The sequence below is a fragment of the Bufo bufo genome, chromosome 2 (assembly GCF_905171765.1).
Source record: "Bufo bufo chromosome 2, aBufBuf1.1, whole genome shotgun sequence".
NCBI lineage: Eukaryota > Metazoa > Chordata > Amphibia > Anura > Bufonidae > Bufo > Bufo bufo.
Genome location: NC_053390.1, coordinates 290,904,849 through 290,919,237, shown reverse-complemented (window position 1 = coordinate 290,919,237; position 14,389 = coordinate 290,904,849). Strand labels below are relative to the sequence as shown.

The 14,389-nt window shown below is 44.4% G+C and overlaps 1 protein-coding gene across 1 annotated transcript in view; it reads left to right on the top strand.

The window, feature by feature from the left end:
• INPP5J (inositol polyphosphate-5-phosphatase J) overlaps nt 1-14,389 on the top strand; it is an 85,078-nt gene that overhangs the window by 5,991 nt on the left and 64,698 nt on the right. The window contains exon 2 of the mRNA XM_040416720.1: nt 11,195-11,724. Within this exon, the coding sequence (XP_040272654.1) occupies nt 11,195-11,724 (530 nt within the window). The remainder of the gene's footprint in view (nt 1-11,194; nt 11,725-14,389) is intronic.

The following is a 14,389-nucleotide window of genomic DNA, read 5'->3' as shown; positions in this document are numbered from 1 at the left end:
ACTGAATATGATTTTTTTTTTTTTCAGTGACCACTTTGTGAATCTGATGGTGGAGTAAACGAACTTGTTCGCCCAACAGTTTATTGCTCAACACCCGGGCTCCTTTTTGGCTCGGTCTGGTGGCTGGACTCCGGTCAGTGCAGCCGAGATGAGGACGTTTTGGGGCCTCGTACTGCACATGGGCCTAGTCAAAAAAACAGGCAGTACTGGAGTGGGGACTTCCTCTACCAGACCCCATTTTACTGTATGGCCATGACACGTTGCCGTTTTGAGGCCATTCGGAAATGCCTGCATTATGCAGATAATGCAGCATGTCGCCCCCCCCCCCCCGAGGTGATCTTGCCTATGACCGCCTGTACAAAATCACTTCGGGGCCAAATTTTTGGAGGTCTATGTACCTGGAAGGGAGGTCGCTGTTGACGAGTCTCTCATTGCTTTCAATGACTTCGTTTCCGCCAGTACATTCCCACTAAGCGGGCGAGGTATGGCGTGAAGCTGTACAAACTTTGTGGGAGTACCTCAGGGTACACTTACAAGTTTCGTGTGTACTAGGGGCAAGATTCCCGTATTGAACCCCCAGAATGTCCCCCACTCATAAGGGTTACCACCTGTATGTGGATAACTTTTATACTAGTATCCCCTTGTTCCAGTCCCTCGCCGCCAGATCCACGTCCGCTTGTGGGACCGTGCGGAAAAGTCAACGAGGCCTCCCTACCCACCCCCTCCAGGTACCTATCTCCAGGGATGAGACCCGTGCCCTTACCAGTGGAAACTAATTGCTGGTCAGAAATAAGGACAAGAGGGATGTCCTTGTACTGTCCACAATTCACGGTAACGGCATCACTCCTGTCCCTGTGCGAGGTACCGTGGCAACGGTCCTCAAGCCCGATTGTATCGTCGACTACAATCGGTATATGGGAGGAGTTGATCTCTCTGATCAAGTCCTCAAGCCATATAACGCCATGCGCAAAACTCTGGCATGGTACAAAAAAGTTGCGGTCTACTTGGTACAGGTTGCCTTGTACAACTCTTTTGTGCTGTCCCGGAGCACTGGCAACTCAGGGAAATTCCTGCAGTTCTATGAGGCAGTCCTTAAGGACCTGATCTTTTCTGACCGGGAAAGAGCAGGCCGGAGTACCTCGGGAACTGGAGGCGCCCGGATCGTCCCTGGCCAACACTTTCCAGGTGTGGTCCCTCATACTGGAAAGAAGGGACGGAACCCCAAAAAGTGCAGTGTGTCACAGGAGGGGTATACAGAAGGACACCACCACTCAGTGTGACACGTGCCCCAATCATCCGGGCCTCTGCATTGACGGTTGCTTCAGGGAGTACCACACTTCCATGGAGTAAAAAATTTATAATCCCCTTCCCCCATTTTTTTTTAAATCAGATCATTTTTATTAAACATTTTACAGTGTAAATACACGTTTTTCCACAATACATACAAGGATGACATAGAGACATATTGTCCATAGGACTAATAACAAAAAGGGCACCAAACTATGTGTATTAATCCAGTTCCAATCCAACCCCCCTCCCCCATCCCACCCCACCCTAACCTACAAAATACAAAGGCACATTTTTAAACATTTCTATTTAGACGTCGAAACGACAGCCATGGATCCCACAATTTTTCAAATTTCGCTGGACATCCACGCTTCTGGTACACCATCCGTTCATAACTCAGCATTGTGTCAACCGCACTTAGGAATTCGCCTAGGATTGGCGGCGCTGTCTGTATCCAATGTAGGGCTATTAACTTCCTAGCGACATATAACATTCTCCCTATAGCTATTTTATGCACCTGCCCAGTGGCCAATTCAGAGACATATCCTAACACACACACTTTCGGGTCAGAGGGTATTCGTACCTTGTATACATCCTGTATTGTCTGACGTACCAACTCCCAGTATCTCCCTAACCTCTCGCACGTCCACATCATATGCAACAAATCTGCAGACACCACAGAGCATCTTGGACACTCATCCGTAGGTCTGAACCCTATACGGAACAAAAAAAACGGTGTTTTGTAGACCCTATGGACAATAAACAGCTGCGAGAGTTTACGTCCTTCACTCAAGGAAGAGAGAGGTATCGCCTCCAGTATGTCAGACCATTGGTCATCAGTTAATTCGCCAACATCTTTCTCCCATTTACTTTTAGCCGTAAGCGGATGCGACATTAGAAACTTCTCAAGCAGCAGCTTGTATATACAGGAAATCATACCTCTCCTCGCCCCCCTGGACAGAATCTGGTGCAATGCAGCATCTCTCCCTGCCACCACAGTCGTACCTCTAAATGTGGAGTTGTATGCATGTCTCACCTGAAGGTACTTATAAAAGTGAGTTCTAGGCAGATCATACTTCTCTTGAAATCTGGCAAATGACATGAACTTCTTTTCCTCCAAAAGATGGCCCAACCTCAGAATACCCTTCCTTTTCCATGCCCCAAACTCAGACAGGGAGAGGAATTCCGGCAGCACAGGATTGCCCCACAGTGGAGTATATTCCGTATTGCCGAAAACCCCCCTCAGGAGCTTGACCTTATTCCATACGGACTGCATCAAGTGTCCCAAATCGCCCATCAGACCACTCTTTCCAGCTCCCCTAGTCTCAAGGATCAGCATTAGGTCATTAGAGGACAAGCAATGTTTAAACAACTGACACGACATCTCACTCGACTCCAGTTCCATCCACCCCTTAAAATGTTGGCATTGTGCAGCCAGGAAGTACACCCAGGGGTTTGGCACTGCAAGGCCCCCTTCTGTTTTAGGATATTGCAACGTTTCAAGCTTAATTCTCGGTTGCCCCTTCCGCCATATGAGCTCCCTGAAAGTAGCATTGATAGGAACAAATTTGGATTTTGACAGCCAGACCGGGGAGTTATGTAGAACATAGAGTAGCTGGGGCATCAACACCATTTTAATGAGATTAGCTCTTCCCGCCACCGACAGATATAGTTTACACCATGCCTTAGTCTTACCCTTCCCCCATTTTAATTTATTTGTCCACAGTCTTCCAAATTTTAAACCCCAAAATTCTCTCTCCAAAATCCCAATGGTACTCCTTCTCTTCTGAGCCGTGTACTTCCCCCCGCAGAGAACTTTACGTCCACATATGGGGTATGTCCTTACTCGGGAGAAATGGGGCTACAAATTTTGGGGCGCTTTTTCTCCTATTACCCCTTGTAAAAATGAAAAATTTGGGGTAACACCAGCAATTTAGTGTAAAAAATACCTCATATGTGGATGTAGAGTGATCTGCGGGTGAACTACAAGGCTCAGAAGAGAAGGAGCGCCATTGGGATTTTGGACAGAGAATTTGGCTGAAATGTTTTTTTGGGGGGGCATGTCACATTTAGGAATCCCCCATGGTGCCAGAATTACAAGAAACCCCACCTGGCACACCATTTAGGAAACTAGACCCTTTGTTATGTTCCTTCCTTGAGGGGTCTAGTTTCCTAAATGGTGTGCCAGGTGGGGGTTTCTTGCTGTTCTGGCACCATGGGGGCTTCCTAAATGTGACATGCCCTCCAAAAACAATTTCCGCAAAATTCTCTGTCCAAAATCCCAATGGCGCTACTTCTCTTCTGAGCCGTGTAGCTCATCCGCAGATCACTCTATATCCACATATGTTGTATTTTCGGGAGAAATTGGGTTACAAATTTTGTGGCGCTTTTTCTCCTTTTAACACTAGTAAAAATGAAATACAAGGGGGTACAAGAACATGTTAGTGTAAAAAAAGGAGAATTTGAATTTTTTCCTCCACTTTGCAGCTATTCCTGTGAAACACTTAAAGGGTTAACAAACTTTCTGAATGTCATTTTGAATACTTTGAGGGGTGCAGTTTTCATAATGGGGTCATTTATCGGGGATTTCTAACATAAAGACCCTCAAATTCACTTCAAAACTGAACTGGTCCCTGAAAAAAATCTGACTTTGAAATTTTCATGAAAAATTGGAAAATTGCTGCTCAACTTTGAAGCCCCCTAATGTCTTCAAAAAGTAAAAACATGTCAAATTTATGATGCCAACATAAAGTAGACATATTGAATATGCGAATCAATATATAATTTATTTCGGATGTCCATTTTTCTTACAAGCAGAGAGTTTCAAAGTTTGAAAAATGCAAAATTTTCAAATTTTTCATGAAATTTGGGATTTTTTCACAAAGAAATGAGGTAAGTATCGGCGAAAATTTACCACTAATATAAAGTAGAATATATCACAAAAAAACTATCTCGGAATCAGTATGATAGGTAAAAGCATCCCAGAGTTATTACCGTAATGCATAAAGTGACACTGGTCAGATCTGCAAAAAATGGCCTGGTCCTTAATGTGAAAATGAGCCCAGTCCTTAAGGGGTTTAATGTCTGATTGGGGGTCTGACCTGAAGATAGTGCAGTCTAGGGGGTCTGATGGGAGGCTAGGGCTGATCTGAGGCTGAAGGGTCTGATGGGGGTCTGATCTGAGGCTGATGGAGGTTAGGGGGGTCTTATGGGGGCTGATCTAAAGCTACTGGAGGCAGTGGCAGGGAGAGTGGAAGATGGGTGAATTCCTCTCTGGACCCCTCTGGGATGAGCTTGGGTGCCATTAATGCCAAATAAAGAAATAAAGAACTAAATATATAATATTCTCAATTATTGGGAGGAAGTTAGAAATATGATAAATAGTAAACTGACATTGAAAATTCAAAAAGATCCTAAGGTGTGTATTCTGGGGTATGTGTCTGAAATTGGAGGGACTGAACCGGTTAAGGTCGTTGTGGGGAGATTGCTATATGTGGCCAGGAAACTGATTGCTATGAGGTGGATCCAGGGGAGTCCGCCCACACTGAGCGAGTTTGAACGGAAGGTGCATGACATGCTGATACTTGAAAAAGGGGTGTATGTGAAGAGAGGGTGTCCTCAGAAGTTTGATAAAATGTGGAGTGAATGGTTATCTCATACCCATGTGGTTATATAGGCTTGTGACGGTCAAGACCAGCGGTTAGGGTTGGGGGGGTTAGGGCAGGGTAAGGGGGGGAGGGAGGTTGGGAAGGTTAAGTTACTGGTAATTTTATGTCCAAAATTATTTGCTTTAGCAAGTGTACACGTATTGTACGGATTCATGTTAAACTGAGTGGTGATATACTTATGATTACTGTTGTTCACTGATTCCACACGGTGGATAATGTAAAGAAAAGAAAACACATCGTAATGTACTATGTTTTATTATGTATTTACTGTTTAATAAAAACGATTTGATTTAAAAAAAAAAAAAATAATATTCTCAACTTAAAAATTAGACTGCTATTTTTGGTCAAAATGGCGCCTGCACTATCAGTGCTCCAGACAAAAAAAAATTACCAGGAGCCATTGGCTCCTAAACTAAAAAATTTAGGAGCCAAATTAAATTTTTTAGTCGCCAAATTTAAAATGCATATAATTTTAAAAAAAGGACTTTGAGTAGATGAGACGCAGGTGCACTACATATAGGAAAAAACAGCACCACATGCCTCTCACATCCAGGGACATCTTCTGGGGGACAAGGTGACTAAAAATGTCGAATTGCGTGGTTTAGCGTTTTTTTTCTGTTACGGCCAAATATTGAGTAAAGGGTCTGAATACTTATGTCAATGAAATACTTTAGTTTTTCCTTTTCAATAAATTAGCAAGATTTCTAACATTCTGCTGTACTTTCTCATTATGAGAGCAGAATGATGGGGACAAGGCTGCAGGATAACAAAATGTAAAAAGGTTAAAGGGTTTGAAAACTTTCCAAATGCATTTTATGGGGCACCGAGAAAGCTAGCCGTACCTGTTGTTAGTAGGGCTGCAACGATTAATCGATGTTATCGATAATATTCGATAACGGGATTCGTTGTCAACGAATCCCGTTATCGAATAATCGGCCGATTCGTTGCTATGCCTGCGGATCCTTGAACTTTAGATCACTGCATCTTTATTACCTTACAATGAAGCTCCAGTAACAGGCAGAGCGGTAACGTCACTTACTCACGTGACGCGCAAGCTCCGCCTGCTTCATTCATAAAGTAGGTGGAGCAGGCTCGTCACGTGAGTAAGTGACGTTGCGCAGCCGCCCGCTCTGCCTGTTACTGGAACTTAATTGTAAGGTAAAAGAAGATGCAGTGATTTAGAGTAAAAGTTACTGCCGGTTAAGGAATACTGCTGTGAGCAGCGGGGCCAGGGCTATTATGGGGAGAGGGATCTGTGTATGGCACTGTTATGGAGGGGATCTGTGTATGGCACTGTTATGGAGGGGGATCTGTGGATGACACTGCTATGGGGGAGATCTGTGGATGACACATATAGCATAAGATGCTATATAGTGTCATCCATAGATCCCCCCATAGCATAGTCATCCACAGATCCCCCCTCCCCATAACAGTGCCATCCACAGATCCCCCTCCCCATAACAGTGCCACCCACAGATCCCTCTCCCCATAACAGTGCACAGATCCCCCTCCCCATAACAGTGCCATCCACAGATCCCCCATAACAGTGCCATCCACAGATCCCCCATAACAGTGCCATCCACAGATCCCCCCCATAATAGTGCCATCCACAGATCCCTCATATCAGTGTCATCCACAGATCCCCCATAACAGTGTCATCCACAGATCCCCCATAACAGTGTCATCCACAGATCCCCCATAAAAGTGTCATCCACAGATCCCCCCCATAACAGTGCCACCCACAGATCCCCCCCATAACAGTGCCACCCACAGATCCCCCATAAGTGTCATCCACAGATCCCCCCCATAACAGTGCCACCCACAGATCCCCAATAACAGTGCCACCCACAGATCCCCAATAACAGTGCCATCCACAGATCCCCAATAACAGTGCCATCCACAGATCCCCAATAACAGTGCCATCCACAGATCCCCAATAACGGTGCCATCCACAGATCCCCTCCATAAGTGCCATCCACAGATCCCCTCCATAAGTGCCATCCACAGATCCCCTCCATAAGTGCCATCCACAGATCCCCTCTATAAGTGCCATCCACAGATCCCCTCCATAAGTGCCATCCACAGAACCCCTCCATAAGTGCCATCCACAGAACCCCTCCATAAGTGCCATCCACAGAACCCCTCCATAAGTGCCATCCACAGAACTCCTCCATAACAGTGCCATCCACAATCCCCCATAACAGTGCCATTCACAATTTGTTTTAATATGGCCTTTGAACATAATTTTTCAAGTAAAATAATATAAACCCCTTTTTTTGTCATTTTGGTGTTTATTCCCGATTAATCGATTAAATTATCGACAACTAATCGATTATTCAAATAATCATTAGCTGCAACCCTAGTTGTTAGCATACTGAGCTATGCTAAAGTACAAGAAAAAAGGAAAGTTAAAGCCCCACATGGGTACATTAAAATGTATACGTGTGTGTGTGTAAGCATAGTATTTTAGTACTACAGTATATAAAGTATATTGTAGTACTATACATACAGTAACACGTTTCTCTGGTTTATCTCAGTAAAAAGGTATTACATCTTATAGCATATCACTAATGTATGCCATGATGTGATCTGTAGTGGTCTAGTCTAGAAAGCCACACTTACCATTCATGAAACAGATCTAGGTGAATAGGTTGTGTCATAGCTTCCTGGACAGCAGGTGGAAAGGAGTGCGCACTCCCTCTAATCAGCTGTTTAAGGAGGCCATGGCACTCCGGTGAGCGCTGCGGCCTCTTCCTAGGCCAGTGATGTCACATTCATCGGCTACAGTACGTGCAGCTCATTCCCATTCTAATGGGCCTTAGCTGCAATACCAAGCACAGCCACTATACAATGTTTGGCGCTGTGCTTTGTATGCTGTGATCAACTGATCGTGGCAGTGACGGGAGTCAGATCTCCACTTATCAGATATTGATGACCTTTCCTGAGGATAGGTCATCACAATTCTATTCACAATAAACCCTTTAAATACACTTACAATTCTCAAGCATATCTATCAATTATAAATGTGCAATTGATGTGAGTCTGCTTTGACAGCATCTTCCGCAGACAGTGGGTTAGCTGAGCTTGGTATGGACGTTTTTTTTGCAGGAAGTGGCAAATGCAGCATTAGGGAAGAGGATGAATGCTAAAATGTATTTTAAATGTGAAAGGAACACATCCCATATCTCTGAATATCCTGTGATAGCTGTACAGCACAGCTGTCAGTCACTGATAGCTGTACACATGGGAGGTGTTATCAGTGATTGATAGTTGTCTCTGTGTAAGTGTGTATACAGAGATAGCTGTCAGTCACTGATAGCTGTACATGGGGGAGGTGTTATCAGTGATTGATAGCATTCTCTGTGTAAGTGTGTACATAGATAGCTGTCAGTCACTGATAGTTGTATACATGGGAGGTGTTATCAGTGATTGATAATATTCACTATGTAAGTGTGTATACAGAGATAGCTCTCAGTCACTCATAGATGTACATGGGGAGGTGTTATCAGTGATTGATAGTATTCCCTGTGTAAGTGTGTATACAGAGATAGCTGTCAGTCACTGATAGTTGTACATGGGGGAGATGTTATCAGTGATTGATAGCATTCTCTGTGTAAGTGTGTATGCAGAGATAGCTGTCAGTCACTGATAGTTGTACATGGGGGAGATGTTATCAGTGATTGATAGCATTCTCTGTGTAAGTGTGTATGCAGAGATAGCTGTCAGTCACTGATAGTTGTACAGGAAATATATTATCAGTGATTGATAGCATTCTCTGTGTAAGTGTGTATACAGAGATAGCTGTCAGTCACAGTTGTGCACAGGAGAGGTCTTAAAGGGAACCTGTCACCTGGATTTTGTGTATAAAGCTGAGCACATGGGTTGCTAGATGGCCGCTAGCACATCCGCAATATCCAGTCCCCATAGCTCTGTGTGCTTTTATTGTGTAAAAAAACCGATTTGATACATATGCAAATTAACCTGAGATGAGTCAGAGCTTGGAAATATGACCCTTCTCTGATCACACAAGTAAGATATGACTCTTTTATATTCATTTTCATAAAAGGCGGGAAGTACAAAAATGCATAATACTTATTGAATTCGTCTGCAAATGAAATTTAAAGTGTAATTTATATGTTTAGGGTAACACAATGAACATTTAGAAGCGCTCCGTGAGGGTAGCATAGTAGAGGTGACAGGTTCCCTTTAAGTTCAGAAAGAGCAGAGATATAAATTGCAGGATTTGCTGGATCTTATCCCATAAAACTACCATATTTATCACCCTATAAGACGCACTGGCCCATAAGATGCACCTAGATTTTAGAGGAGGACAATAGGAAAAAAATATTTTTCATTAGACCTCAGATCAGATCAGCAATCAGATCCCCATGTTAATCAGACCTCAAGACCCTCAATCAGATCTCAGATCAGACCACCAATCAGATCTTAGCTCAGATCCCAATGTGAATGACCCCCAATTAGACCTCAGATAAGAGCCCCAATATAAATAAACCCCCCCATTCAGACCTCAGATGAGCCCCCTATGGGTCATATATATCAGCCACCCATTGCCTTATATGAGTACAGAGCCTTCACCACTTCCCGATCCTCCGGTACGAATGAGCTATGGAAGTGCTCATTAGTATTCACCCCATAAGACGCAGGGACATTTTTGTGTCTTATGAGGTGAAAAATACGGTATGCCAGGCAGCAGGGGGCAGTCATGTACACAGTTCTTTTAGTATATTCTAACCTGAAGCGTCCCCATCACTATGGGAACGCCTCTGTGTTAGAAAAATCAGATCTAAAAAGCTTTTATGCAGACGGATCAGCGGATCCGTCTGTGTGAAAGTAGCCTACGGACAAGGATGACGGACGCGGATGGCAATCTTGTGTGCATCCGTGTTTTTTCACGGACCCATTGACTTGAATGGGTCCGTGAACCGTTGTCCGTCCAAACAATAGGACAGGTCATATTTTTTTGACGGACAGGAAACACGGATCACGGATGCGGCTGCAAAACGGTGCATTTTCCGATTTTTCCACGGACCCATTGAAAGTCTATGGGTCTGCGAAAAAAAATGGAAAACGGAACAACGGCCGCGGATGCACACAGCGGTCGTGTGCATGAGACCTAAGGGTCCATTCACACGTCCGTATGTGTTTTGCGTAACCGCAAATTGCGTATCCGCAAAACACGGACACCGGCAATGTGCGTTCCACATTTTGCGCACCGTACATCGCTGGCACTCTCATAGAAAATGCCTTTTCTTGTCCTCAATTGCGGACAAGAATAGGATATGTTTTATTTTTTTACGGAACGGAAGTACGGATCCGCGGATACGGACAGCACATTCCGGCCCCATTGAAAATGAGTGGGTCCGCACCTGTTCCGCAAAATTGCGGAACGGATGCGGACCGATTTTGCGGACGTGTGAATGGACCCTTATACAGGGAAGGGATCAATCACTCTGTCACTGATAGCATCTCCCTGTTCACAACTGAAATCAGAAAAATAAAAGATATAAAAGTTACAACTTTAAAGGGAACCTGTCACCTCTACTATGCTACCCTCACTGAGCGTTTCGAAATGTTCATTGTGTTACCCTAAACATATAAATTACACTTTAAATTTCATTTGCTGACAAATTCAATAAGTATTATGCATTTTTGTACTTCCCGCCTTTTATGCAAATTAACATACAAGAGTCATATCTTACTTGTGTGACCAGAAAAGAGTCATATTTTCAAGCCCTGACTCATCTCAGGTTAATTTGCATATGTATCAAATCGGGTTTTTTTTACACAATAAAAGCACACAGAGCTATAGGGACTGGATATTGCGGATGTGCTAGCGGCCATCTAGCAACCCATGTCCTCAGCTCTATGCACAAAATCCAGGTGACAGGTTCCCTTTAATAGAATTTTTGACCACAAAACTATATATTAATCTGCTCAGCTTCTTCTGCTCTATCACATGCAGATTACACTGTATTTTGGAGTGACAGGCTCTCCTCACCCCCTGCTGCTGGCTGATTTAAAGTTTTTCCCAACTGAAATCAGCAGCAGGAGGGCGGAGAGAGTCTGGAGCTTATGAATGTCATCACCACGACATGTTCAGACTTTAGCAAAATAGTTAGGGCAATTAAAGAAAGCAACCCATGTTTTTCTATGGTGATCTGTCTCTAGTTTATGGCTGAGTGTTAACATACTGTATGTTTTGTGCTTGCTCCCTATAGATGGATACACAACGTGTGTTTGTTGCTCCGCCATCTCCAGAGTTGTCCACAAGGCCTGTGACCTCTCCTCGACTTAGTCCAACAGGATCAGGTAGATCTCAGCCTGAGGGTTCTAGCGCTTCACAAGCTTCACTTCCAGTGGGACAGCTGTCTATCCGTCCTTTAGCACCAGTGGGATCTTCTGCTCCTGATCGGTCACAACCAGAAGGATCCTTGAGACTCCACCCTGTGGGTTCTCAGTTCAGTCCTAAAGATGAGTCTGCTAGATCCCAACCTGAGGGATATTGTCCAAGTCTCTTATCTCCAACCCAACAATATAGGCCACTTCCACCTTCTCCATCCTCGCCTCATCGATCTCCAGCCCCTAGCCCAAGAGGATCACCACAACCTAGCAGATCCCAAGCTTCTCCACGACCCATTAGATTTCAGGAACCTTGCATGAGATCTGATTCCAATCAACTGTTCCAAGTTGAAGTAGACAAATCATCTTTCAATGGTGCCGAACAAAACAAAGCTGCAGAGGATTTTAGGTAATTTTTTTTTTAATACAGCAAATTACTCAAACTAGAAGGCAATAAAATTATGTTGAACCATATTGATAACACATTAAAACAAGCAATAGACATCTCTTTAAACGGATTGTCCAAGATTTTTTACTGACGTCCATGACGTCTGGATAGGTCATTAGTATCTGGTCATCAGTATCTGATCAGTGGGGGTCCAACACCTTCTCTCATTTCACCAAGCACAACGCCGTACATTGCACAGCAGCTGTGTTTGGTATTGCAGCTCAACCCCATTTACTTTAATGGGGCTGAGCTGCGCCTAGGTCATGTGACCAATGATCGTGATGTCATGTGACCTAGTCAAAGCTGAAGAAGGTAACGGGGGTCCTGTGTGTTAATCAGCGGGGATCCTGTGTGTTGGATCCCCACCGATCATATACTGATGATCTATGCAGGGTATAGATCACCAGGTAAAATATCTCCGACAACCTCTTTAACCCCTTAACTACCGGTCCCACTTTTGTTTTTCCTTCCCCACTTTCCAATAGCCATAACCTTTAAAATTTTCCATTCATATAGCGATATGAGGGCGTATTTAAGGAAACCATTTAATTTACCATGTCTTCACTTTGTGCTAAAAATGACATAACACCCCTGTTCTGTGGCTCAATACGATTATGGTGATACCAAATTTGTATAGTTTTTTGTATTGTTTTTTTTTTTAAATCAAATTACATTTTCTTAATTTTTTGCAGGACGAACTGTAGTTTTTTATTGATACCATTTTTGGGGCATGTATCATTTTTATGATCACTGTTCTAAAAAATTTTTATGTGTTAAGGTGACCAAAAAGTGGCAAATCATGTATTTTTTTTTCTGTTTCTGTTCTGCAGGAAAAATATTTTAAAATTTTGATAGTTATGACATTTTTGCAAGCGGCAATACCTGTTATGTTTATTTTATTACTTGTGTATAAATTTTTACATTTAAAATTGGGAAACAGGATGATTTGAACTTATAATAGATATATATATATTTTTTAAACAACAAGTTTTAGCCCCCTTAGGGGACTAGAACCTGGGATCCATTCACCAACGAAATCTCACGCTTGCCCCACACCTGTGCACTGCAGTGCCCATTATGGGCAGAGGAACAGTGAGTTGCACTGCGCATGCGCCGACCCGCCCCTTCTTTGGCTTCACTACCGCCCTCTGATGCGGCTGGTTACTTCCTCTGGCTGTATTTTGAGGTACGGATCTGCACATGCGCAGTGCAACTCCTTGTTCCTCTGCCCATAATGGGTACAGCAGTGCGCAGGTGCGGGGCAGGTGTGGAGCGGCGCAGGCGTGAGAGGAGGAGGTAATAATCGGAAACGAGGGCGGGCCAGAGGGGTGGTTTTCTGGGCACATCGCCGAGGGGCCTGGGCACTTGCCGAAACTCATTAGCATAAGCTTTAAAAGTATTTTTTTGGAAGATCTCGGCGAGGGACAGTAAAAATTAAAGTACCATTGGAATGAGGGCTAAGGAGTCTATAACCTGATCCGAGCAGTCTAAAACTGTCACGACCGCTATCCCAGCAGCAGTCGTGTCGCACCAGACGGAGGGGAAGGGGGACCCTTATCTACGGATGGGAATAGTATGGCCACCCCTGACTAACCCTAAGCTGGCACCTGTCTGCCCTGATTCCCTAGACGGGGTGTGAACCCGTGCGGCGAGCAGGATGCCTAAACCCTCAGTCACCCTAACAAGCCTAGAGTGGGGAAAGGCCGATGGGAGCACTAGTCTCCATCACTCATGTCTAGGAGAACAGCAGGGGAAGACAGCAACAAACAAACTATAGCAGAGATAGACTTATCCAGTCACGAGCAGAGAAGGCGATCCCAATCACGACAGTCCACGCCGGACAAGAGCCCCACAGCAACACCATCAAACGATCTCCTTCAAAGGTCAGAATAGAACTGGAAGTAAGGACTATATCTGGCAATGACTGCAAGTGAAACTGAAACTAATATAGTAGCTGGGAGTGGCAGACAGGACTCACCTGAGAAGGATGCCTATAAACTCCCAGTCAGGACAAAAAGGTTCACAAGGCAAAACCCGGATGACATACCCTGAACCATGGAGCAAACTCACAAGCTATCGCGAGTAGCAAGTCGCTGCGACCTTCTCCTCCCAGACCTGTCTGGATCAGTCACAGTCGTGACAGTACCCCCCCTTCTACGAGGGGCCCCCTGGACCCTCAAGACCAGGCCTCTCCGGATGGGAGCTATGAAAAGCCCGAATGAGTCTGTCCGCTTTTATCTCTGAAGCTGGAACCCACATTCTCTCTTCGGAACCATAACCTCTCCAGTGCACCAGGTACTGAAGAGAGCGGCGAACATATCGTGAGTCAACAATCTTTTCTACCTGAAACTCAAGACTGCCATTAACAACCACCGGTGGAGGCGGTAGTGGCAATGGTTCAGGAGGTTCTACATATCTCTTAAGCAGAGATCTGTGGAAGACATTATGGATCCTTAGAGTCTGAGGTAGCTCCAGATGAAAAGCCACCGGGTTAATGATCTTAATTACCCTATAAGGACCAATAAATCTCGGACCTAATTTCCACGAGGGAACCTTCAACTTGATATTTCTGGTAGACAACCACACCAAGTCATTCCCCTTAAGGTCCGGACCTTCAGAGCGCCTC